Source organism: Oenanthe melanoleuca, chromosome 27, assembly GCF_029582105.1.
Source record: "Oenanthe melanoleuca isolate GR-GAL-2019-014 chromosome 27, OMel1.0, whole genome shotgun sequence".
NCBI lineage: Eukaryota > Metazoa > Chordata > Aves > Passeriformes > Muscicapidae > Oenanthe > Oenanthe melanoleuca.
In genome coordinates, this window is record NC_079360.1 from 4494214 (window position 1) to 4516848 (window position 22635).

The following is a 22635-nucleotide window of genomic DNA, read 5'->3' on the forward strand; positions in this document are numbered from 1 at the left end:
GATTTAAAGAATGGAATTTTGTGATGGGATTTTGGGATGGGATTTAAGGGATTGAATTTTGGGATGGGATTTAAAGGATGGGATTTTGGGGTGGGATTTCAGGATGGAATTTTGGGATGGGATTTTGGGGATGGGATTTAAAGGATGGGATTTTGGAGTCGGGATTTTGGGGTGGGATTGGGATTTTGGGGTGGGATTGAAGGATGGGATTTTGGGATGGGATTTAAAGGATGGAATTTTGGGATGGGATGTTGGGGTGACATTTCAGGATGGGATTTTGGGGTGGGATTGAAGGGACGGGATTTTGATGATGGGATTTTAAGGATGGAATTTTGGGATGGGATTTTGGGGTGACATTTCAGGATAGGATTTTAGGGACGCGATTTTGGGGTGGGATTTGGGCACCTCCAGCCCTTGGGGGTCTCACCCCACCCCACAGGGGTGCAGGAACTGGGGGCACCGAGGGAACTCCCCTCAAATGGGTTTTGGGGCACCAGGAGCTCCCTGATGGATTTTTTGGGGTACCCTGAGCTCCACCCCAAAAAGTTTTGGACATTAGGAGATCTTTAAATGGATTTTTGGGGTACCCGGGGGGCATCAATGGGATTTTTTGGGGGGCACTGGGAATTTCCTGCTGGATTTTTGGGGCACCCTGAGCTCCCCCACAAACATATTTGGACACTGGGGGGGGGGGTCCCTGATGGATTTTGGGGTCCCAAAAATGACCTGGAGGGGTTTAAGGACTCAGAATTCATCAGAAAAAGAAAAATCCAACAATTTCCAAGATTTTTATTTCAAACCCTTCCTCTCTTCCCTTCCCCACCCCACCCAGCAAAAAAAAAAATCCCAAAAAAAACCCCAAAAAACGATGCTAAAAATGAGTTTTACAAACACCAAGTCAGTTCTTCCTGGCTGAACCCGTAGGAAAAAAAAAAACAAAAAACCCAAAAAAAAAAAAAAAAATCCCAAAAATCCCAAAATCCAGGAATTCCTAAAATCCCCCACAAGAGGCCAAACATGCCTATAAATACAATATTTACACACAAACCCCACCCCAAAAAATAACCAAACACACCCAAAAGTGCATTTGTGGTTCATATCAAAAACCATTATTATTCATTATTATTATTATTATTAATTCTTTTTTTCTTCATTAAATCTGAAAGATTGGCCTGCAAAGTTCGTTTGGTTTATTAATTATTATTATTATTATTATTACTATTCTTTTTTTTAACCATTTAGTAACTTTTCTCATATATTTATGAAAATAAATTATACAGCCACTATTCGAATAAATTAAACACACACCAAGAAAAATTAAAATTTAAAATTAAAAATTAAAAAAAAAAAAAAAAATTAAGCAAAAGCTGCTTTTTTGTTGTTGTTGTTGTTTGTTTTGTTTTTTTTTTTTTAATTCCAAAGGGTGATTCCCAAAAATCCTGGTGAGGTCCTGCTGGAATTCTGCTCGTTCCTACTCCAAAATTGAGGCTGGGAAGTTCCTGGGGTTTGGGGTGAAGGCTGGACTGGGAGCACTGGGAGCACTGGGAGAACCCCAGAATGGGATTTTGGGGCACTGGGAGCACTGGGAGAATCCCAGGATGGCACTGGGAGCACTGGGAATGTCCCAGACTGGCACTGGGAGCTGCCCAGAGTGGATTTTGGGGCGCTGGGAGAACCCCAGAGTGGCACTGGGAGCACTGGGAGAACCCCAGAGTGGCACTGGGAGCACTGGGAGAACCCCAGAATGGGATTTTGGGGCACTGGGAGCACTGGGAACATCCCAGGATGGGATTTTGGGGCACTGGGAGCACTGGGAACATCCCAGGATGGGATTTTGGGGCACTGGGAACACCCCAGGTTTGAACTGGGAGCACTGGGAGAACCCCAGGATGGCACTGGGAGCACTGGGAACGTCCCAGAGTGGGACTGGGAGCACTGGGAGAACCTCAGGATGGCACTGGGAGCACTGGGAGAACCCCAAGATGGGATTTTGGGGCACTGGGAGCACTGGGAGAATCCCAGGATGGCACTGGGAGCACTGGGAATGCCCCAGACTGGCACTGGGAGCTGCCCAGAGTGGATTTTGGGGCGCTGGGAGAACCCCAGAGTGGCACTGGGAGCACTGGGAGAACCCCAGAATGGGATTTTGGGGCGCTGGGAGAACCCCAGGATGGGATTTTGGGGCACTGGGAGCACTGGGAACATCCCAGGATGGCACTGGGAGCACTGGGAGAACCCCAGAATGGGATCTGGGGGCACTGGAAACACCCCAGGTTTGAACTGGGAGCACTGGGAGAACCCCAGGATGGCACTGGAAGCACTGGGAGCACCCCAGAGTGGGATTTTGGGGCACTGGGAGCACTGGGAGAATCCCAGGATGGCACTGGGAGCACTGGGAATGTCCCAGAGTGGATTTTGGGGCACTGGGAGAACCCCAGAGTGGCACTGGGAGCACTGGGAGAACCTCAGGATGGCACTGGGAGCACTGGGAGAACCCCAGAATGGGATTTTGGGGCACTGGGAGCACTGGGAGAACCCCAGGATGGGATTTTGGGGCACTGGGAACACCCCAGGTTTGAACTGGGAGCACTGGGAGAACCCCAGGATGGCACTGGGAGCACTGGGAACGTCCCAGAGTGGGACTGGGAGCACTGGGAACAGCCCAGGGTAAATTTTTAGGGACTGGGAGAACCCCAGGATGGGATTTTGGGATTTTTGGGAAGGGGATCCCCCAATCCAAGGGAATTTTTGGGGTGGGGATCCCCCAATCCCAGGGAATTTTTGGGAAGGGGATCCCCCCAATCCCAGGGAATTTTTGGGAAGGGGGTCCCAGGTTTTCCCTCACCCAGCCCCATGAGGTATTTCCATGGATTTTGCAGCTCAGTTTCACCTGGAATATTTAAGGATTTGGGTTTTTTTTTTTTTTTTTTTCTTTCCTCCAAATCCCAGCTGGAGGAAGAGGTTTTGTAGCACCTTTTGTGGGATTTTTTTGCTTTTTTGTTTTTTTTTTTTTCTTTCCATTAAAATCCTCAGGAATTCCAGGGCAGGAATCATCTCCAAAGGTCCTGGCAGCTCCTCAGATCCAGATTCCTTGGATTCAGGGCACTGTGTCCAAAATCAGGAAATTTGTGTCCAAAATCAGGAAATTCATGTCCAAAACCATTAAATATCTGTCCAAAATCAGGGGATTTTTGTCCAAAATCAGGGAATTTTTGTCCAAAATCAGGGAATTTGTGTCCAAAACCAGGGAATTCGTGTCCCACTTCCCAGGGGAATCTTCCCAGTGTTTTTTCAGGAATGTTCCCTTTGGATCCATCACATCCCAAGCTCTTCCTTCCTTTCTTCCAGCTTTTCCCAGGAAGTTCCTGCCAATCCAGGAGGGTTTGGATTTCTTTTCCCAAATTCTGGGAAGCAGGGGAGCTGTGGAGCTGCTCAGAACTCCACAATTTAATTTAATTATTCCCAGGAATTATTCCCAGGATTTATTCCCAGGATTTATACCCAGGATTTATTTTTAGGATTTATTCCCAGGATTTATTCTTAGGATTTATTCCCAGGATTTATTCCCAGGATTTATTCCATCCCCTGGCTCCATTTGCAGCTCTCCAGTGAGGATCAAAGCCTTGGAGCAGACGGATCTTCCCAAAAAATTCCCTCCTTTTTTTTTTTTTTTTTTTTTTTTTTTTTCTTCCCTCTTCCCCACCTTGAAATTCCCAAGGTGGGATGAGAAAATTCAGCAGGATCAGAAAATCCAAGAAGATTGGAAAATCCAGCAGGATCAGAAATTCCAATGGGATCAGAAAATTCAGCAGGATCAGAAAATCCAATGGGATCAGAAAATCCAATGGGATCAGAAAATTCAGCAGGATCAGAAATTCCATCAGGATCAGAAAATCCAATGGGCTCAGTTCTTTTTCCTCCCAAAAAAATAAAACTAAAAAACCAAAAAAAATTCCAGAGACATCCAAACTGAGAACTTCCAGGAAAAGTTGGGAATAGTGCCGTGACATTCTTCGTTCCGCGGGGCCGCGCTCGGCTCCCCCAGGATTCCTTTTCCCAGGATCCTGCTCTGCTGGGATTCCTTGGGAATTTTGGGATTCCTGGGAATTTTGGGATTCCTGGGAATGCTGGGATTCCCTGGGAATGCTGGGCCCTCTCCTCCAGGAGCAGCAGCAGCAGGAGCTCGGCCTCTGTCCCAGCACGGCAGGAGGGCAACAGCGAAATTCCTGCCAGGAAAAAACAGCAGGAATTGGGATCAGATGGGAATGGAGGAGAGAGGGATGGGAATGGGAATGGGAATGGGAATGGGGATGGGAATGGGAATGGGAATGGGGAATGGGAATGGGGAATGGGGAATGGGGAATGGGAATGGGAATGGGGATGGGAATGGGGATGGGAATAGGGATGGGAATGGTGGGGAATGGGGATGGGAATGGGGTGGGAATAGGGATGGGAATGGGGAATGGGGAGTGGGGATGGGAATGGGAAGGATGGGGATGGGGATGGCAATAAGAATGGGAATGAAGATGGAGATGGGAATGGGAATGGGGATGGTTGTCATTCCATCCCCACACCATCCCCACCCCATTCCCACCATTCCCCACCTCATTCTCACCATCCCCACACCATTCCCACCCCATTCCCACCATTCCCACCATCCCCACCATTCCCACACCAATCCCACACCATTCCCACCATTCCCACACTGTGCCCACACCATTCCCACCATTCCCATCATTCCCAAACCATTCCCACCATTCCCACACCATTCCCACCCCATTCCCACACCATTCCCACACCATCCCCACACCATTCTCACCCCACTCCCACCCCATCTCCCCACCATTCCCACCATTCCCACCACTCCCAAACCATCCCCACCCCATTCCCACCACTCCCACCCCATTCCCATCCCATTCCCACCCCATTCCCATCCCATTCCCACCATTCCCACCCCATTCCCATCCCATTCCCACCATTCCCACACCATTCCCATCATCCCCACACCAATCCCACCCCACTCCCACCCCATGCCCACCCCATTCCCACCCCATTCCCATCCCATTCCCACCATCCCCACCCCATTCCCAAACCATCCCCATCCCATTCCCACCATTCCCACACCACTCCCACCCCATTCCCACCATCCCCACACCATTTCCACCATTCCCACCACTCCCAAACCATCTCCACCCCATTCCCACACCATTCCCACACCACTCCCACCCCATTCCCACACCACTCCCACCCCATTCCCACACCACTCCCACCATTCCCACACCACTCCCACCCCATTCCCACCATCCCCACACCATTTCCACCATTCCCACCACTCCCAAACCCACACCATTCCCACCCCATTCCCACCCCATTCCCACACCATCCCCACACCATTCCCACACCATTCCCACCATCCCCACCCCATTCCCACCATCCCCACCCCATTCCCACCACTCCCACACCACTCCCACCCCATTCCCACCATCCCCACACCATTTCCACCATTCCCACCATTCCCACCCCATTCCCACCATCCCCACCCCATTCCCACCATTCCCACACCATTCCCACACCATTCCCACCATCCCCACCCCATTCCCACCCCATTCCCACACCATTCCCACCCCATTCCCACCATTCCCACACCAATCCCACACCATTCCCACCCCACTCCCACCCCTCCCAGCCCCGCTCTCACCGTCGGCCGCGCCGGCTGCGCTACGTGGAGGGCTGGGGCTCGTGCCTGTGTCGGGAGATGAGCTGAGCCTCCTTCAGGGACAGGTACTGCTCCTCCTGCGGGTCGTAGTAGTAAAACTTGCGGATGTAGGAGATCAGGGGCCTGGAAAACAGCGGGAAGAGCTGGAATCCTGAGCCAGGAATTCCCAAAATACAGCCAGGCACCCTTCCCTGGAAAACAGCGGGAAGAGCTGGAATCCTGAGCCAGAAATTCCCAAAATACAGCCAGGGACCCTTCCCTGGAAAACAGCGGGAAGAGCTGGAATCCTGAGCCAGGAATTCCCGAAATACAGCCAGGGACCCTTCCCTGGAAAACAGCGGGAAGAGCTGGAATCCTGAGCCAGAAATTCCCAAAATACAGCCAGGGACCCTTTTCTGGAAAAACAGCGGGAAGAGCTGGAATCCTGAGCCAGGAATTCCCAAAATACAACCAGGGGCTCTTCCAGGAAAAATAACAGGAAGAGTCGGATCCCTGAGCCAGAAATTCCCAAAATACAGCTGGGGGCTCTTCCCTGGAAAAACACCAGGAATGGCCGGATTCCTCTGCCAGAAATTTCCAAAATACAGCCAGGGGGTCTTCCCTGAAAAAACCTTGGGAAGTGCTGGAATCCTGAGCCAGAAATTCCCAAAACACACTGAGTCTCATCCCTGGAAAAACACTAGCAAGAGCTGAAATCCTAAGCCAGAAATTCCCAGAAGACACCAAGTCTCTTCCCTGGAAAAACACTGGGATGAGCTGGATCCTTGAGCCAGAAATTCCCAAAATATACCCAGAACCTTTTCCAGGAAAAACACCAGGAAGAGCTGGAACCTCGAGCCAGAAATTCCCAAAATACAACCAGGGGCTCTTCCAGGAAAAACACCAGGAAGAGCTGGAACCTCGAGCCAGAAATTCCCAAAAGACACTGAGTCTCTTCCCTGGAAAAAAACCTTGGGAAGAGCTGGATCCCTGAGCCAGAAATTCCCAAAATACAAGCATGGGCTCTTCCAGGAAAAAAATCACTGGGAAAACCTTCTAAAATTCCCAGCCCCTCCAGAATTCCCAGCCCATCCATGGGACCAGGAGCTGCTCCCCAAATCCCTGCCACGAGCGGGAATTGCTCAGAATTCCCACAGCATCCCCAAACCCCACCAACCCCGTTATCCCAAAATCCAGAAAAGCCAGTTATTCCCGCGGGGATGTGATCTCACAGCTCCTGGGATGGAGAGAATTCCAGGGGTTTCTGCAGGACTCACTTGGGCAGCGGGAGCTCGGGGATGTGGTCGATCCGGACCAGCTGCCGGATGCGGAAGCGGCAAAGGTGCTGCAGGGATTTGACGTTGCTGAACCTGGAGACGGGATACAGGAGCTGCACAGGCGTGGGAGGCAGACCTGGATTGGGGCAAAAAAAGGAGATTTTGGAGCTCAGCATCAGGCTGGAAAAACGAGGGAAGGGGATGAGGAGTCCGTAGGGAATGATGGAGTTGGTGGTGGTGGGATTGTTCTGATTTCCAGGGAATGTTTCGGTTGGGCTGGGTTGGGTTGGGTTGGATGGGTTGGGTTGGTTGGGTTGGATGGGTTGGGTTGGTTGGGTTGGGTTTGGTTTGGTTGGGGTGGATTTGGTTGGGTTGGGTTTGGTTTGGTTGGGTCGGATTTGGCTGGGTTGGGTTGCGTTTGGTTGGGTTGGGCTTGGTTGTGTTGGGCAGGGTTGGGTTGGGGTGGGTTTGGTTTGGTTGGATTTGGTTGGGTTGAGTTGGGATGGGTTTGGTTTGGTTGGGTTGGGTTTGGTTGGGTTGGTTTGGTTGGGTTGGGTTTGGATGGGTTGGGTTTGGTTGGATTTGGTTGGGTTGGGTTTGGTTTGGTTGGATTGGTTGGGTTGCGTTGGGATTGGTTGGGTTGGGTTGGGTTTGGTGTGGATTTGGTTGGATTGGTTGGGTTGGGTTGGTTGGGTTTGGTTTGGTTGGATTTGGTGGGCTTGGATTGGGTTGGGTTGGGTTGGGTGGGTTGGATTGGTTTGGTTGAGTTTGGTTGGGTTGGGTTTAGTTTGGTTGGGTTGGGTTTGGTTGGATTTGGTTGGATTGGGTTGGGTTGGGTTGGTTGGATTGGTTTGGTTGAGTTGGGTTGGGTTTGGTTGGATTTGGTTGCGTTGGGTTGGGTTGGGTTTGGATGGCTTTGGATTGTGTTTGGTTGGGTTGGGTTGAGTTGGGTTGGGTTGGGCTTGGTTGAGTTGGGTTGGGTTTGGTTGGGTTGGGTTGGTTGGATTGGTTGGATTGGGTTGGGTTGGTTGGGTTTCCAAGCTCAGACAGTTCCACCCCACGCTTTTCACTGGCCTGGATGGCTCCAGCTGGTCTGTTCCAAGGGAATTTTGGGGAATGCACAGGGGAATTATTCCTGTTATTCCAGGGGATTTTTGGGGAATGCACAGGGGAATTATTCCTGTTATTCCAGGGGATTTTTGGCAAAGCACAGGGATCACAGGAAATTCCTGTTTCCAGTCTCACCTGCATCCTCCATCCCAGGAAATCTCCGTTCCCCTGCTCACCTGGATCCCCAATCCCAGGAAATTCCCATTCCCAGTCTCACCTGGATCCCTGATCCCAGGAATTTCCCATTCCCAGGCTCACCTGGATCCCAGGAAATTCCCATTCCCATTCCCACCTGGATCCCAAATCCCAGGAATTTCCAATTCCCAGTCCCACCTGGATCCCAAATCCCAGGAATTTCCCCTTCCCAGGCTCACCTGGAACCCGGGAGCGCAGGAAATAAAGGAATTTCCCGTTCTTGGAGTGCATGATCGCCCTCTTGATGAACTCCACCACGGACTGGCAGCGATCCTCGAACTTGGGGTGGCACCACAGGCTGAAGGTCCCTGCCCAGGGACAGCACAGGGAATCGTCAGGGGATTTTGGGGAATGCACAGGGAATTATTCCCATCATTCCAGGGGATTTTGGGAATACACAGGGGAACTATCCTGTAATTCCAAATTATTTTTGGGAAAGCATAGGGGAATTATTGCTGTTATCTCAAAGGATTTTTGGGAATGCACAAGAACATTCTTACCCTTATTCCAAAGGATTTTTGGGAATGAAGAGGGGAATTATTCCCGTTATTCCAGAGGATTTTTGGCACAGCACAGGGGAATTATTCCTGTTATTCCAAGGAGTTTTTGGGAACGTACAGAGAATTATTCCCATTATTCCAAGGGATTTTTCAGAATGCGCAGGGGAATTCTTCCTGTTATTCATGGGGATTTTTGGAAAAGCACAAGGGAATTATTGCTGTTATTCCAAAGGATTTTTGGGAATGAACAGGGGAATTATTCCTGTTATCCCAAAGGATTTTTGGGAATGCACAAGGGAATTGTTACCCTTATTCCAAGGGATTTTGGGGAATGCACAGGGGAATTATTCCCATTATTCCAAAGGATTTTTCACACAGCACAGAGGAAATATTCCTGTTATTCCAAGGAATTTTTGGGAATGCACAGAGAATTATTTCTGTTATTCCAGGGGATTTTTCAGAATGCACAGGGGAATTATTGTTGTTATCCCAGGGGATTTTTGGGAATAAAGAAAGGCGTTATCCCTGTTTTTCCAAGGAATTTTCAGGCATGCACAGGGAATCATTCCTGTTATTCCGAAGGAATTTTTGGGAAAGCACAGGGAATTATGAATATAATTAATAATATTACTATTGTCGTGTCATGTCATGTCATGTCATGTCATATATTATACTACATTATACTACATTATATTATATTATATTATATTATATTATATTATATTATATTATATTATATTATATTATATTATATTATATTATATTATATTATATTATATTATATTATATTATATTATATTATATTATATTATATTATATTACATTATATTACATTATATTATATTACGTTACGTTACGTTACGTTATATTAATCACCCCAGACCAGCATCCCATACATTCCATGATCCCAGAATCCTCAACCCCATAGTGCTCCATACTCACAATAACATTAACTATTATTATTTATTAATTAAGATGGAATTATTATCCCACTCTTCACCCTAGCAGTGCTCCACGCCCACACCAACATTAATTATTGCTATGTACAGTCCCAGGTTACAATGTAAAGATGTGCCCAGAGGGATGCATTCTATAACCTCTGTTAAACCAGGTGAGCAGTGATCCTTATCTCTGTGGGGATATCTCCTGTTAATGGGCCCCGTGTTAAAAACCAGGTAGGGCAATCATCTTTATCATTTCCACAACCCATCCTTTCTCCAGGAGATATCTCCTGTTAATGGGTCAGGTGTTAAAAACCAGGTGAGCAGTGATCCTTGTCTCTGTGGAGATATTTCCTGTTAATGGGTGAGGTGTGAAAAAACAGGTAGGGCAGTGATCTTTATCTTTCCCATGACCCATCCTTCATCCAGGAGATATCTCCTGTTAATGGGCCATGTGTTAAACCAGGTGAGGCAGTGACCCTTATCTCTGTGGGGATATCTCCTGTTAATGGGTCATCTTTAAAACCAGCTGGGCAATCATCTTTACCATTTCCACAGCCCATCCTCCCTCCAGGAGGTATCTCCTGTTAATGGGCCAGGTGTTAAACCAGGTGAGCAGTGATCCTTATCTCTGTGGGGATATCTCCTGTTAATGGGTCATGTGTTAAAAACCAGCTGGGCAATCATCTTTATCTTCCCACAGCCCATCCTCCCTCCAGGAGATATCTCCTGTTCATGGCCACTGAGTCCCAGGGCATGACTGATAAAATTCCATCATCCCACTGGGAGATGCTCCAGCCAGGGGAGGAGCCAAACATTTCCTACCCAGATAAAAACTGAGATTTGGAACACCAGAGCATCTTTTCCACTGGATTCCAGAGAAAAACCAGAGCTTTCTACAGGATCACAACTTCAACAAGATCACTTCATCCAGACTGCTGCCACCACCCTAACCAGCGGCGTGTCAGGTTGAATTCTGACTCTGCCATTTTTTTTTTATTTTACTCTTGTATGTATTTTATTTTTTCTTTTTTTTCCTATTAAATTGTATATCTGACTTGGAGTCTCGCACTGGTTTTGATTTCAAAACATACATATATTAATATTAAAAATTCAAAACATACATATATTAATTAGGATAGGACTATTATCCTGCTGCTCACCCCCGTAGTGCTCCATACTCACAATAACATTAATTACTGTTATATATTAATTAGGATAGGATCATTATCCTGCTCCTCACCTCAGCAGTGCTCACACCAATATTAATTATTATTATATAAGAATTAAACTGGGCCTGTTATCCTGGACATTCCATTTTCCCAAATCCTTCACCCCAGTAGTGCTCCATGCCCATACCAATATTAATTATTGTTATTTATTAATTAGGACAAAATCATTATCCCTCTCCTCACCCCGGAAGTGCTCCATGCTCACAATAACATTAATTATGGTTATATATTAATTAGGACAGGCCCATTATCCTGCTCCTCACCCCAGTAGAGCTCCATGCCCATAACAACATTAATTATTGTTATATATTAATTAGGATAGGATCATCATCCTGTTCCTCACCCCAAAAGTGCTCCATGCTCACAATAACACTAATTATTTCTATTTATTAATTAGGATGGAATCATCATCCTGTTCCTCACCCCGGAAGTGCTCCATGCTCACAATAACACTAATTATTTCTATTTATTAATTAGAATGGAGTCATTATCCTGTTCCTCACCCCGGAAGTGCTCCATGCTCACAATAACATTAATCATTGATATTTATTAACTAAGACAGGCCCGTTATCCCATTCTTTACCATGGGAGTGCTCCATGCCCATAACAACATTAATTATTATTATATATTAATTAGGATAGGATCATCATCCTGTTCCTCACCCCAAAAGTGCTCCATGCTCACAATAACACTAATTATTTCTATTTATTAATTAGGATGGAGTCATCATCCTGTTCCTCACCCCGGAGTGCTCCATGCTCACAATAACACTAATTATTTCTATTTATTAATTAGGATGGAATCATCATCCTGTTCCTCACCCCGGAAGTGCTCCATGCTCACAATAACGCTAATTATGGCTATTTATCAATTAAGATGGAATCATTATCCTGTTCCTCAGCCAGGTAGTGCTCCATGCTCACAATAACACTAATTACAGTTACATATTAATTAGCACAGGCTCGTTATCCCCTGCTCACTCCGGAAGTGCTCCATGCTCACAATAACACTAATTATTGCTATTTATTAATTAGGATGGAGTCATTATCCTGCTCCTCACCCCGGTAGTGCTCCATGCTCACAATAACACTAATTATTTCTATTTATTAATTAATTCAGATGGAGTCATTCTCCTGCTCCTCACCCCGGTAGTGCTCCATGCGCGTGTGGTGCGTCACGCCCTGCGAGCGGAAGCTCAGGCTCAGGATGTAGCGCGGGTCGGAGCTGTCCCGCACCAGGAAGGAGCCGTCGGATTTTCCCTTCAGCTTCATCTCCGCGTCCTCCCAGGTCATGGGGCCCCAGTACCAGCCACACTGGGAACGGACAGAGGGGCGGGAGGGGATGGGTTGGCTCAAACCCCATCCTAGAGGGGTCAGATTCCCAAATCCCAGTCCTAGAGGGGATAGGGTGGCACAAAGCCCAATCCTAGAGGGGTCAGATTCTCAAATCCCAGTCCTAGAGAGGTCAGATTCCCAAATCCCACTCCTAGAGAGGTCAGATTCCCAAATCCCAATCCTAGAGGGGTCAGATTCCCAAACCCCAATCCTAGAGTGGTCAGATTCCCAAATCCCAGTCCTTGAGGATACAGGGTGGCACAAACCCCAGTCCTAGAGGGGTCAGATTCCCAAACCCCAATCCTAGAGGGGTCAGATTCCCAAATCCCAGTCCTCGAGGGGATGGGGTGGCCTAAACCCTATCCTAGAGGGGCTGGGAATGGATTCCCAAAACCCAATTCCTGAAGGGCTGGATTCTCAAACCTCTGTCCCAGAGAAGCCTGGAATTGCCCAAACCCCAATCCCTGAAGGGCCAGATTCCCAAACCCCAATCCCTGAAGGGCCAGATTCCCAGTCCCAAAGGGGTCAGATTCCCAGTCCCATTCCCGTAGGGATCCCATCCCCATTCCCGGTACCTTCTCCAGCTCCCTCAGGCTGGCGGCGAAGCTGCCGGGGTCAGGGCGTGCCAGGGGACACTGCAGGGCTGGGGGACACTGCTGGCCTGGGGGACACTGCTGGCCTGGGGGACACTGCTGGCCCAGGGGTTGCTGGCCCTGGGCCTCCGGTGGCCGAAGGGGCACAGCCCGGGGCAAGGCGTCTGCAGGGACAGACAGGGGACATTGGCATTGTCACTGTCATTGTCACATAGAGACACGGGGACATTGGCATTGTCACTGTCATTGTCAGTGTCACATAGAGACACAGGGACATTGTCACTGTCATTGTCATTGTCGTTGTCACACAGAGACACAGGGACATTGTCATTGTCACTGTCATTGTCATTGTTACATAGAGACACAGGGACATTGTCATTGTCACTGTCACTGTCATTGTCACATAGAGACACAGGGACATTGTCATTGTCACTGTCACTGTCAGTGTCACATAGAGACACAGGGACATTGTCACTGTCATTGTCATTGTTACACAGAGACACAGGGACATTGTCACTGTCACTGCCATTGTCGTTGTCACACAGAGACACAGGGACATTGTCACTGTCATTGTCATTGTCACATAGAGACACAGGGACATTGTCATTGTCACTGTCACTGTCATTGTCACATAGAGACACAGGGACATTGTCACTGTCATTGTCACTGTCACTCTCAGTGTCACATAGAGACACAGGGACATTGTCATTGTCACTGTCACTGTCAGTGTCACATAGAGACACAGGGACATTGTCACTGTCATTGTCATTGTCACATAGAGACACAGGGACATTGCCACTGTTACTGTCACTGTCATTGTCACATAGAGACACAGGGACATTGCCACTGTCACTGTCATTGTCAGTGTCACATAGAGACACAGGGACATTGCCACTGTCACTGTCATTGTCATTGTTACATAGAGACACAGGGACATTGTCACTGTCATTGTCATTGTCACATAGAGACACAGGGACATTGTCATTGTCACTGTCACTGTCAGTGTCACATAGAGACACAGGGACATTGTCACTGTCATTGTCATTGTCACATAGAGACACGGGGACATTGTCATTGTCACTGTCATTGTCATTGTTACATAGAGACACGGGGACATTGTCATTGCCACTGTCATTGTCACATAGAGACACAGGGACATTGCCACTGTTACTGTCATTGTCAGTGTCACATAGAGACACGGGGACATTGTCATTGCCACTGTCATTGTCAGTGTCATTGTCACACAGGGACATCGAGGCAAGGCTGTGTCTGCAGGGACAGACACAGGGACATTGTCAGTGTCACTGTCACAAAGAGACACGGGGGCAGTGTCATTGTCAATGTCACCATCTTTGTGAGTGTCATTGTCACACAGAGACACGGGGACAGCGTCACTGTCATTGTCACTTCCACACAGGGATATCCCGGACATTGTCACTGTCACTGTCATTGTCAATGTCATTGTCACTGTCATTGTCACTGTCACAGAGACACCAGGGTCACTATTAGTCATTGTCACTGTCACTGTCACTCACAGAGACACTAGGGTCACTATCAGTCATTGTCACTGTCACTGTCATTGTCACTGTCACTCACAGAGACACCCCAGTGTCGGTGACAGTGTCAGTGTCACTGTCAGTCATTGTCACTGTCATTGTCACTGTCACTGTCACTCACAGGGACACCCCAGGGTCAGTGTCACTGTCACATACAGACACCCGTGGGCACTGTCACTGTCACACACAGGGACAGCCCAGGGTCAGTGTCACTGTCACTAATCCCAGGAAAAAGGGACAGGAATAAAAATAATTTAAAACATGCATTTTTAAAACTGAAGAAAAATAATAAAAATTAAAAAATAACAATTAAATATAAAATAATAAAATTTAAAATTAAAAATTAAAAATTAAAATAATAAAAAGTAAAAATAAAATAAAAATTAAAATTAAAATTAAAATTAAAATTAAAAAATAGCAATAATAATAATAGCAATAATAATAGCAATAATAATAGCAATAATAATAGCAATAATAATAATAATAATAATAATAATAATAATAATAATAATAATAATGATGAAATAAAATTTTTAAAAAGAAAATTTTAAAAATATTAAAAAGTGGAGTGCTGACCTGGGGCATGGGGCGGCGGCGGCGGGGGCAGAGGGAAACTCTGCAGGGAGGAGCCCACGAGCCCCGGGGGCAGCGTCCCACTGAAATCATCTGGGGGAGAGCAGGGGGTGAAAAACTGCCCAGGGAACGGGACTGGGGAATCCCATTGGGGTCAGGGATGGGGAAATGGGACTGGGGAACATCATTGGGGTCAGGGGTAAAAAACTGCTCAGGGAATGGGATTGGGGAATCTCATTGGGGTCAGGGATGAGGAATTGTCCAGGAAATGGGATTGGGGAATATCATTGGGGTCAGAGATGAGGAATTGTCCAGGAAATGGGATTGGGGAATATCACTGGGGTCAGGGATGAGGAATTGCCCAGGAGATGGGATTGGGGAATCTCACTGGGGTCAGGGGTAAAAAACTGCCAGGAAAATGGGACTGGGGAATCTCACTGGGGTCAGGGATGGGGAAATGGGACTGGGGAATCTCACTGGGGTCAGGGATGGGGAAATGGGATTGGGGAATCTCACTGGGGTCAGGGATGAGGAATTGCCCAGGAAATGGGATTGGGGAATATCACTGGGTTAGGGGTAAAAAACTGCCAGGAAAATGGGATTGGGGAATCTCATTGGGGTCAGGGATGAGGAATTGTCCAGGAAATGAGATTGGGGAATATCACTGGGATCAGGGGTAAAAAACTGCCAGGAAAATGGGATTGGGGAATCTCATTGGGGTCAGGGATGGGGAAATGGGATTGGGGAATCTCACTGGGGTCAGGGAAGGGGAAATGGGATTGGGAACTACCCAGGAAAGGGAATTTGGGATTTGTCACCGGCACAGGGAAGGAAGAGCCCACATTCCCTGGGCTCCAAAGACATTCCCAGTTTTCCCAGCACCATTCCCAAGGCTCCCAGAACCATCCCCAGTTTTCCAAGCACCATTCCCAGTTTTCCAGGACCATTCCCAGTTCTCCCAGCCCATTCCCACTATTCCTAGTATTCCCAGGCCATACCCAGCCCCATTCCCAGTATTCCTAGACCATCCCCAGCATTCCCAGTATTCCCAGTCGGTCCGTACCCAGCACCATTCTCAGATCTCCCAGCCCATTCCCAGTATTCCCAGCACTCCCAGTTGTCCGTACCCAGCACCATTCCCAGTATTCCCAGCCCTGTTCCCAGTATTCCCAGTACTCCCAGTTGTCCATACCCAGACCCATTCCCAATTCTCCCAGCCCATCCCCAGTATTCCCAATATTCCCAGCACTCCCAGTTCCCGCACCCAGCCCCATTCCCAGTTTCCCCAGCCCATTCCCAGTTTCCCCAGCCCATTGCCAGCATTCCCAGTATTCCCAGCACTCCCAGTTCCCGCACCCAGCACCATTCCCAGTATTCCCAGCCCATTCCCAGCACTCCCAGTATTCCCAGTTCCCGCACCCAGCACCATTCCCAGTTTCCCCAGCCCATTCCCAGTATTCCCAGCACTCCCAGCACTCCCAGTTCCCGCACCCAGCACCATTCCCAGTTCTCCCAGCCCATTCCCAGCCCATTCCCAGCACTCCCAGTATTCCCAGCACTCCCAGTTCCCACACCCAGCACCATTCCCAGTTCTCCCAGCCCCATTCCCAGTTCTCCCAGCAGTTCCCGCACCCAGCACCATTCCCAGTTCTCCCAGCCCCATTCCCAGTATTCCCAGCCCATTCCCAGTATTCCCAGCACTCCCAGTTCCCGCACCCAGCACCATTCCCAGTTTCCCCAGCCCATTCCCAGTATTCCCAGCCCATCCCCAGTATTCCCAGCACTCCCAGTATCCCGCACCCAGCACCATTCTCAGTTCTCCCATCCCATTCCCAGTATTCCCAGCCCATTCCCAATTCTCCCAGCCCATTCCCAGCCCACTCCCAGCACTCCCAGTTCCCGCACCCAGCACCATTCCCAGTTCTCCCAGCCCATTCCCAGCCCATTCCCAGCACTCCCAGTATTCCCAGCACTCCCAGTTCCCGCACCCAGCACCATTCCCAGTTCTCCCAGCCCATTCCCAGCCCATTCCCAGCCCTCCCAGTATTCCCAGCACTCCCAGTATTCCCGCACCCAGCACCATTCCCAGTTCTCCCAGCCCATTCCCAGCACTCCCAGTTCCCGCACCCAGCAGGCTGAGGCTCCGGCGCGGCGGGGGCGGCGGCGTCGGGGGGTGAGGGGAGCTGAGCCCCCGCTGGGAAATGTCCACGTCCACCAGAGACACGGTCTCACCTGGAAACGGAGATGGAAAAACCGGGATGAGCACGGGGAAAGGGCCGGGATTCAAAAAAACCCAAACTCGCAGGAATTCACCCCAAATCTCACCTGTGAAGAGGGGGCTGAACACGACCGGGGAAAAGGCACTTTGGGTTCTGGTCAGGCGGTGTTTCCTGCGGGGAGGGAAACGGGTGAGGGGAGAGCAGGGGGTGGGATCCACCTGGGAATGGAGCAGATGGAATCCACCTGGGAAAAACCAGGATGGAGCAGATGGAATCCACCTGGGAATGGAGCAGAGATGGAATCCACCTGGGAAAAACCAGGATGGAGCAGATGGAATCCACCTGGGAATGGAGCAGATGGAATCCACCTGGGAAAAACCAGGATGGGGCAGATGGAATCCACCTGGGAAAAACCAGGATGGAGCAGATGGAATCCACCTGGGAATGGAGCAGATGGAATCCACCTGGGAAACACCAGGATGGAGCAGATGGAATCCACCTGGGAATGGAGCAGAGATGGAATCCACCTGGGAAAAACCAGGATGGAACAGATGGAATCCACCTGGGAAACACCAGGATGGAGGAGGGGATGGAATCCACCTGGGAAAAACCAGGATGGGGCAGATGGAATCCACCTGGGAATGGAGCAGAGATGGAATCCACCTGGGAAAAACCAGGATGGAGCAGATGGAATCCACCTGGGAATGGAGCAGATGGAATCCACCTGGGAAAAACCAGGATGGGGCAGATGGAATCCACCTGGGAAAAACCAGGATGGAGCAGATGGAATCCACCTGGGAATGGAGCAGATGGAATCCACCTGGGAAACACCAGGATGGAGCAGGGGATGGAATCCACCTGGGAATGGAGCAGAGATGGAATCCACCCGGGAAACACCAGGATGGAGCAGGGGATGGAATCCACCTGGGAATGGAGCAGAGATGGAATCCACCCGGGAAAAACCAGGATGGAGCAGGAGATGGAATCCACCTGGGAAACACCAGGATGGAGGAGATGGAATCCACCTGGGATGTCCATCCACCAGGATGGACTTGTCCAGCCATGGAACATTCCCTAGCCAGAACCTTCAATCAGAACTCTCAACCAGAACCTTCTCCAATCAGCAGAGCCTTCTCCAACTATCTAGAACCTTCTCCAGCCATGGAACATTCCCCAGCCAGGAGATCCTTCAATCAGAACCTTCAACCAGAACCTTCTCCAACAATGGAACATTCTCCAACCATAGAACATTCCCCAGCCAGAATCTTCAACGAGAACCTTCTCCAGTCAGGAGAGCCTCCTCCAACCACCAGAACATCCTCCAGCCATGGAACCTTCTCCAGCCAGGAGATCCTTCAATCAGAACCTTCAACGAGAACGTTCAACCAGAATATTCTCCAGCCCGAACCTTCTTCAACCAGAACCTTCAAATAGAACCTTCTCCAAACACCAGAACTTTCCCCAGCCATGGAACCTTCTCCAACCATGGAACATTCTCCAACCATGGAACATTCTCCAGCCAGAAGATCCTTCAATCAGAACCATCAAACAGAACCTTCAATGAGAACGTTCAACCAGAATATTCTCCAGCCATGGAACGCCCTCCAGCCCGAATCTTTTTCAACCAGAAGCTTCAAATAGAACCTTCTCCAAACACCAGAACTTTCCCCAGCCATGGAACCTTCTCCAGCCATGGAACGTTCTCCAGCCATGGAACGTTCTCCAGCCAGGAAATCCTTCAACCAGAACCATCAAACAGAACCTTCAAACAGAACCTTCAATGAGAACGTTCAACCAGAATATTCTCCAGCCATGGAACATTCTCCAGCCCAAATCTTTTTCAACCAGAACCTTCAAATAGAACCTTCTCCAAACACCAGAACCTTCTCCAGCCATGGAACCTTCTCCAGCCATGGAACATTCTCCAACCATGGAACATTCTCCAACCATGGAACGTTCTCCAGCCATGGAACGTTCTCCAGCCAGGAGATCCTTCAACCAGAACCTTCTCTAATCAGAATCTTCAACCTGAGCCTTCTCCAACCACCAGAACCTTCTCCAGCCATGGAACATTCCCCAGCCAGGAGATCCTTCAACCACAATCTCCAGCCAGAACCTCCAGCCAGAACCTTCTCTAGTCAGAATCTTCAACCAGAACCTTCTCCAACCACCAGAACCTTCTCCAACCATGGAACATTCTCCACCCAGGAGAATCACAGTCATAAAGGGGACAGCAGTGCCACCAAAGGGGACAGCAGTGCCACCAGAGGGGACAGCAGTGCCACCAGAGGGGACAGTGCTGCCCCAGCACCCCGAGCCACCCGCCCCCTCATCGGTGACAGAATCACAGAACCTGGAGGAGCCCCCTGAGACCAGCGAGCCCAGCCTGGCACAGAACCCACCACGGCCACCAAGCCGTGTCCCCAGGTGCCACACCCACACATCTGCTGAACAACTCCAGGGATGGCGATTCCATCCCTTCCATGGGCAGTGCCAGCGCCTGACCACATTCTCCACCAACAAACCCCCCCCCAAAAATCCAACCTGACCCCCTCCAGGGCCCTACCTGAGGGTTTTCTGCCACCCCCGGCAGGGATGCAGGCACGGAGCAGCGCGACCCTGCTCTGCCAGTGTCCCCATGAGCGTCCCCAGTGTCCCTGTCAGTGTCCCCAGTGTCCCTGTGAGTGATCCCAGTGTCCTATAAGTTCTCCCAGTGTCCCCGTGGGTGTGCCTAGTGTCCCCATTAGTGTCCCCAGTGTCCCATGAGCGTCCCCAGTGTCCCTGTCAGTGTGCTCAGTGTCCCTGTGAGTGTCCCAAATGTTCCTGTCCGTGTGCTCAGTGTCCCCATGAGTGTCCCCAGTGTCCCTGTGAGTGTCCCCAGTGTCCCATGAGTGTCCCCAGTGTCATTGTGAGTGATCCCAGTGTCCTCCTGAGTGTCTCCAGTGTCCCTGGTGTCCCTGTGAGTGTCCCCAGTGTCCCCATGACGCTTCCAAGAGCTCGAGATCCCAACTGGGACCGTCCACAAGGGATGGCCCCGGTGCCTCCCGTCCCTCTCCAGGAAAACATCACAGGAAGGGATCACAGCAAAACATCACAGAATGGGAGCACAAAACAGGATCATGGCACGGAATCATAGAACAGGATCATGGCACGGGATCACAAAACGGGATCACAGAACAGGATCACAGAATGGGAGAACAGAACAGGATCATGGCACGGGATCATAGAACAGGATCGTGGCACGGGATCACAAAACGGGATCACAGAACAGCATCACAGAATGGGAGAACAGAACAGGATCATGCCACGGGATCACAGAACAGGATCACAGCAAAGCATCACAGGAAGGGATCACGGCTCGGGATCACTCCCGGCCGCGGGGGCACGGCCCCCGGGTCACCCCTCGCCATCCCCCCCCGCCATCCCCCCGGCGGTGCCCCCGTACCTGCCCGGTTCCTGCTCCCGCCCGCGGGCCCCGCACACATCCGTCAGGCTCCCGGCCGAGGCGGCGGCGCTGGCGGCGTCCCCGGTGGCCGATCCGCCGCTGCAGCTCTTGGTGCGGAAGAGGCGGCTGAGGCGGATGCGGAGCGAGCCCTTCCTGCCGCCGGGGCCGGTGCCGGTGCCGGTGCCCGCGGGTGGCGGAGCGGCACCGGGCGCTGCTGCGGCTCTGCCGGCGGCTCGGGCGGCCCCTCGCCCGGGGGATCCCGGCTCGTCCTCGGAGCCGCTGCCGCCCTCGTCGGGCTCCAGCGCCTCCAGCACCAGCAGCGCATCGCTGGTTTCCTCCCCGGCGGGCGGCCCCAGGCACGGGCAGGGGGCGCAGGGGGGACAGGGGGTCGCGCCCGCCGCCCCCTTGGCCCCCAGCCCCGGCGGGCGCAGCCCCAGCGCCGCCAGCTGCAGCTCCAGCCCGTTCTGCGCCGCCGCTCCCCAGCCCGCCGCCGCTTTGGGCTCCAGCGCGCAGCGGTGCCGCGGGCACAGCTCGGCCCCGCCGCCCCCCGGGATCCCCCCGCTACCGGGCACCGCCGCCGCCGCCGCCGCCACCGGGCCGCAGTCCTCGCCGGGCCGGCTCTCGGCCGCAGCGTTGCGGAAAACCATCAGCTGCGGCCGGGGGCTGCGCAGAGCCGGCACGACCCCCGGCAGCCGCCCCCCGTTACCGGGCAGCGCGGCAGCACCGCCGGTACCGGCACCGGTACCGCCCGCCGCGCCCGCCTCCGGCCCGGTGCCATAGCCCAGCAGCCGGCTGAGCACCCGGTACGAGGCCGCGGCCGCCGCCGCCGCATCCCCGTCGCGCTGCATGGCTACGGCCGCCGCATGGCCCGCGGGCACCGGCACCGCACCGGCACCGCACCGGGACCGGCGGCCGCCGCCGCCCTCGCACGGCCGCGGGGATCCCCCCCCCCACGCCGCCGCCGCCGCCGCCGCCGCCGCCGCCGCCGCTCCGCCCCCGCGCTTCCGCCGCTGGCCGCGCCCCCCCGGTGCCGGTCCCGCCTCTCCCGGTGGGTGTGGGTCCGCCCCGGTGCGGAGGCCGCGCCCCCCGAGCCCCCCTGACCGCACGTGGAGGGGCGGTGGGGACACCCGGGGACACGCACCGGGCACCGGGAGCACCGGCACCCAAGGGTGGCACCGGCATCCGCGGGCGGGACTCGCTCCGAGCACCGGGAGCCGCTCCGAGCCCCCGCAGCCACGGCGGGACCGGTTCCGAACCCCGGCACCCACCGGCTGTCCCGGCGCCCACGGGGCCGGGGGGGTCACGGGTGGTGGGGCCGGGGGCACGGGGGACACCGAGCGCTCCCGGACACGCAGCTCCAGCCGTGACCCACCGGACTCGTTCTTCACGCCGGGACCGGGGGATGCTCTGGGGGAAACTGAGGCACGCGGCGCTTCCCAGCTCGAGCCCCGCGCTGCTCCTGCCCGGTTCCGGAGCAGACGGGACGGGGACCGGCTCTGCCCACCCCTCCCCGCGGGCTGGGGCTGGGGAAAGTCAGCGTTGCTTGAGGCTGGAGCAGGGAAACGGAGCATCCTCCCGTGCCTCAGTTTCCCCTCTGCACCCCGGCTCTGCCGCGCGGGACATCACACTTGGGGGGTGGGCTCGGGTTAAAATTAGGGGCTTCAGATCCTGCTCTTGCCCGCACCCACCACCCCCAGCCCCACAGGGACACCCCGCGAAGATGCCATCCCCCATTCCCACCCCACAGCCCGATGGGGGGTCGTGCACTGCGGGATTGGATCCCGCGACCCCTCCCCACGATATGGGGACCCCGCGGGTGCCCTGTGTCCCCCCTCCGGCTGCCGAGGAGCCGCGGGGAGGGGGATACGGGCAGGAAAATTCCCGTCCCCGTTGCCATGGCTTCCCATCAGGATGCGCTTACATCACGGGCAGCCCGAGGGGCTCGGAGCGGGGTCCCCGAGGGG

At 52.1% G+C, this 22635-nt stretch overlaps 2 protein-coding genes across 3 annotated transcripts; one reads left to right on the forward strand and one right to left on the reverse strand.

The window, feature by feature from the left end:
- The first annotated feature begins 819 nt into the window (after positions 1 to 819).
- LOC130264214 (LWamide neuropeptides-like) lies at positions 820 to 2970 on the forward strand. Of its 2 annotated transcripts, XM_056512251.1 has the most exons (4): positions 820 to 2273; positions 2336 to 2573; positions 2605 to 2783; positions 2833 to 2970. In XM_056512251.1, exons 1-4 carry the CDS (start codon positions 1599 to 1601, stop codon positions 2968 to 2970), a joined length of 1230 nt encoding a protein of 409 aa, XP_056368226.1. In that variant the 5' UTR covers positions 820 to 1598. The 2 variants fall into 2 exon arrangements, with proteins under 2 accessions (XP_056368226.1, XP_056368227.1); XM_056512252.1 differs by having other exon boundaries at positions 820 to 2573.
- SOCS7 (suppressor of cytokine signaling 7) lies at positions 2833 to 21590 on the reverse strand. The gene is made up of 10 exons (XM_056512238.1): positions 20672 to 21590; positions 17333 to 17397; positions 17135 to 17239; positions 15011 to 15100; positions 12861 to 13042; positions 12096 to 12264; positions 8457 to 8585; positions 6973 to 7108; positions 5699 to 5839; positions 2833 to 4226 (listed from the first exon to the last, which is right to left on the reverse strand). Exons 1-9 carry the CDS (start codon positions 21517 to 21519, stop codon positions 5719 to 5721), a joined length of 1845 nt encoding a protein of 614 aa, XP_056368213.1. The 5' UTR covers positions 21520 to 21590; the 3' UTR covers positions 2833 to 4226; positions 5699 to 5718.
- Positions 21591 to 22635: the final 1045 nt, after the last annotated feature.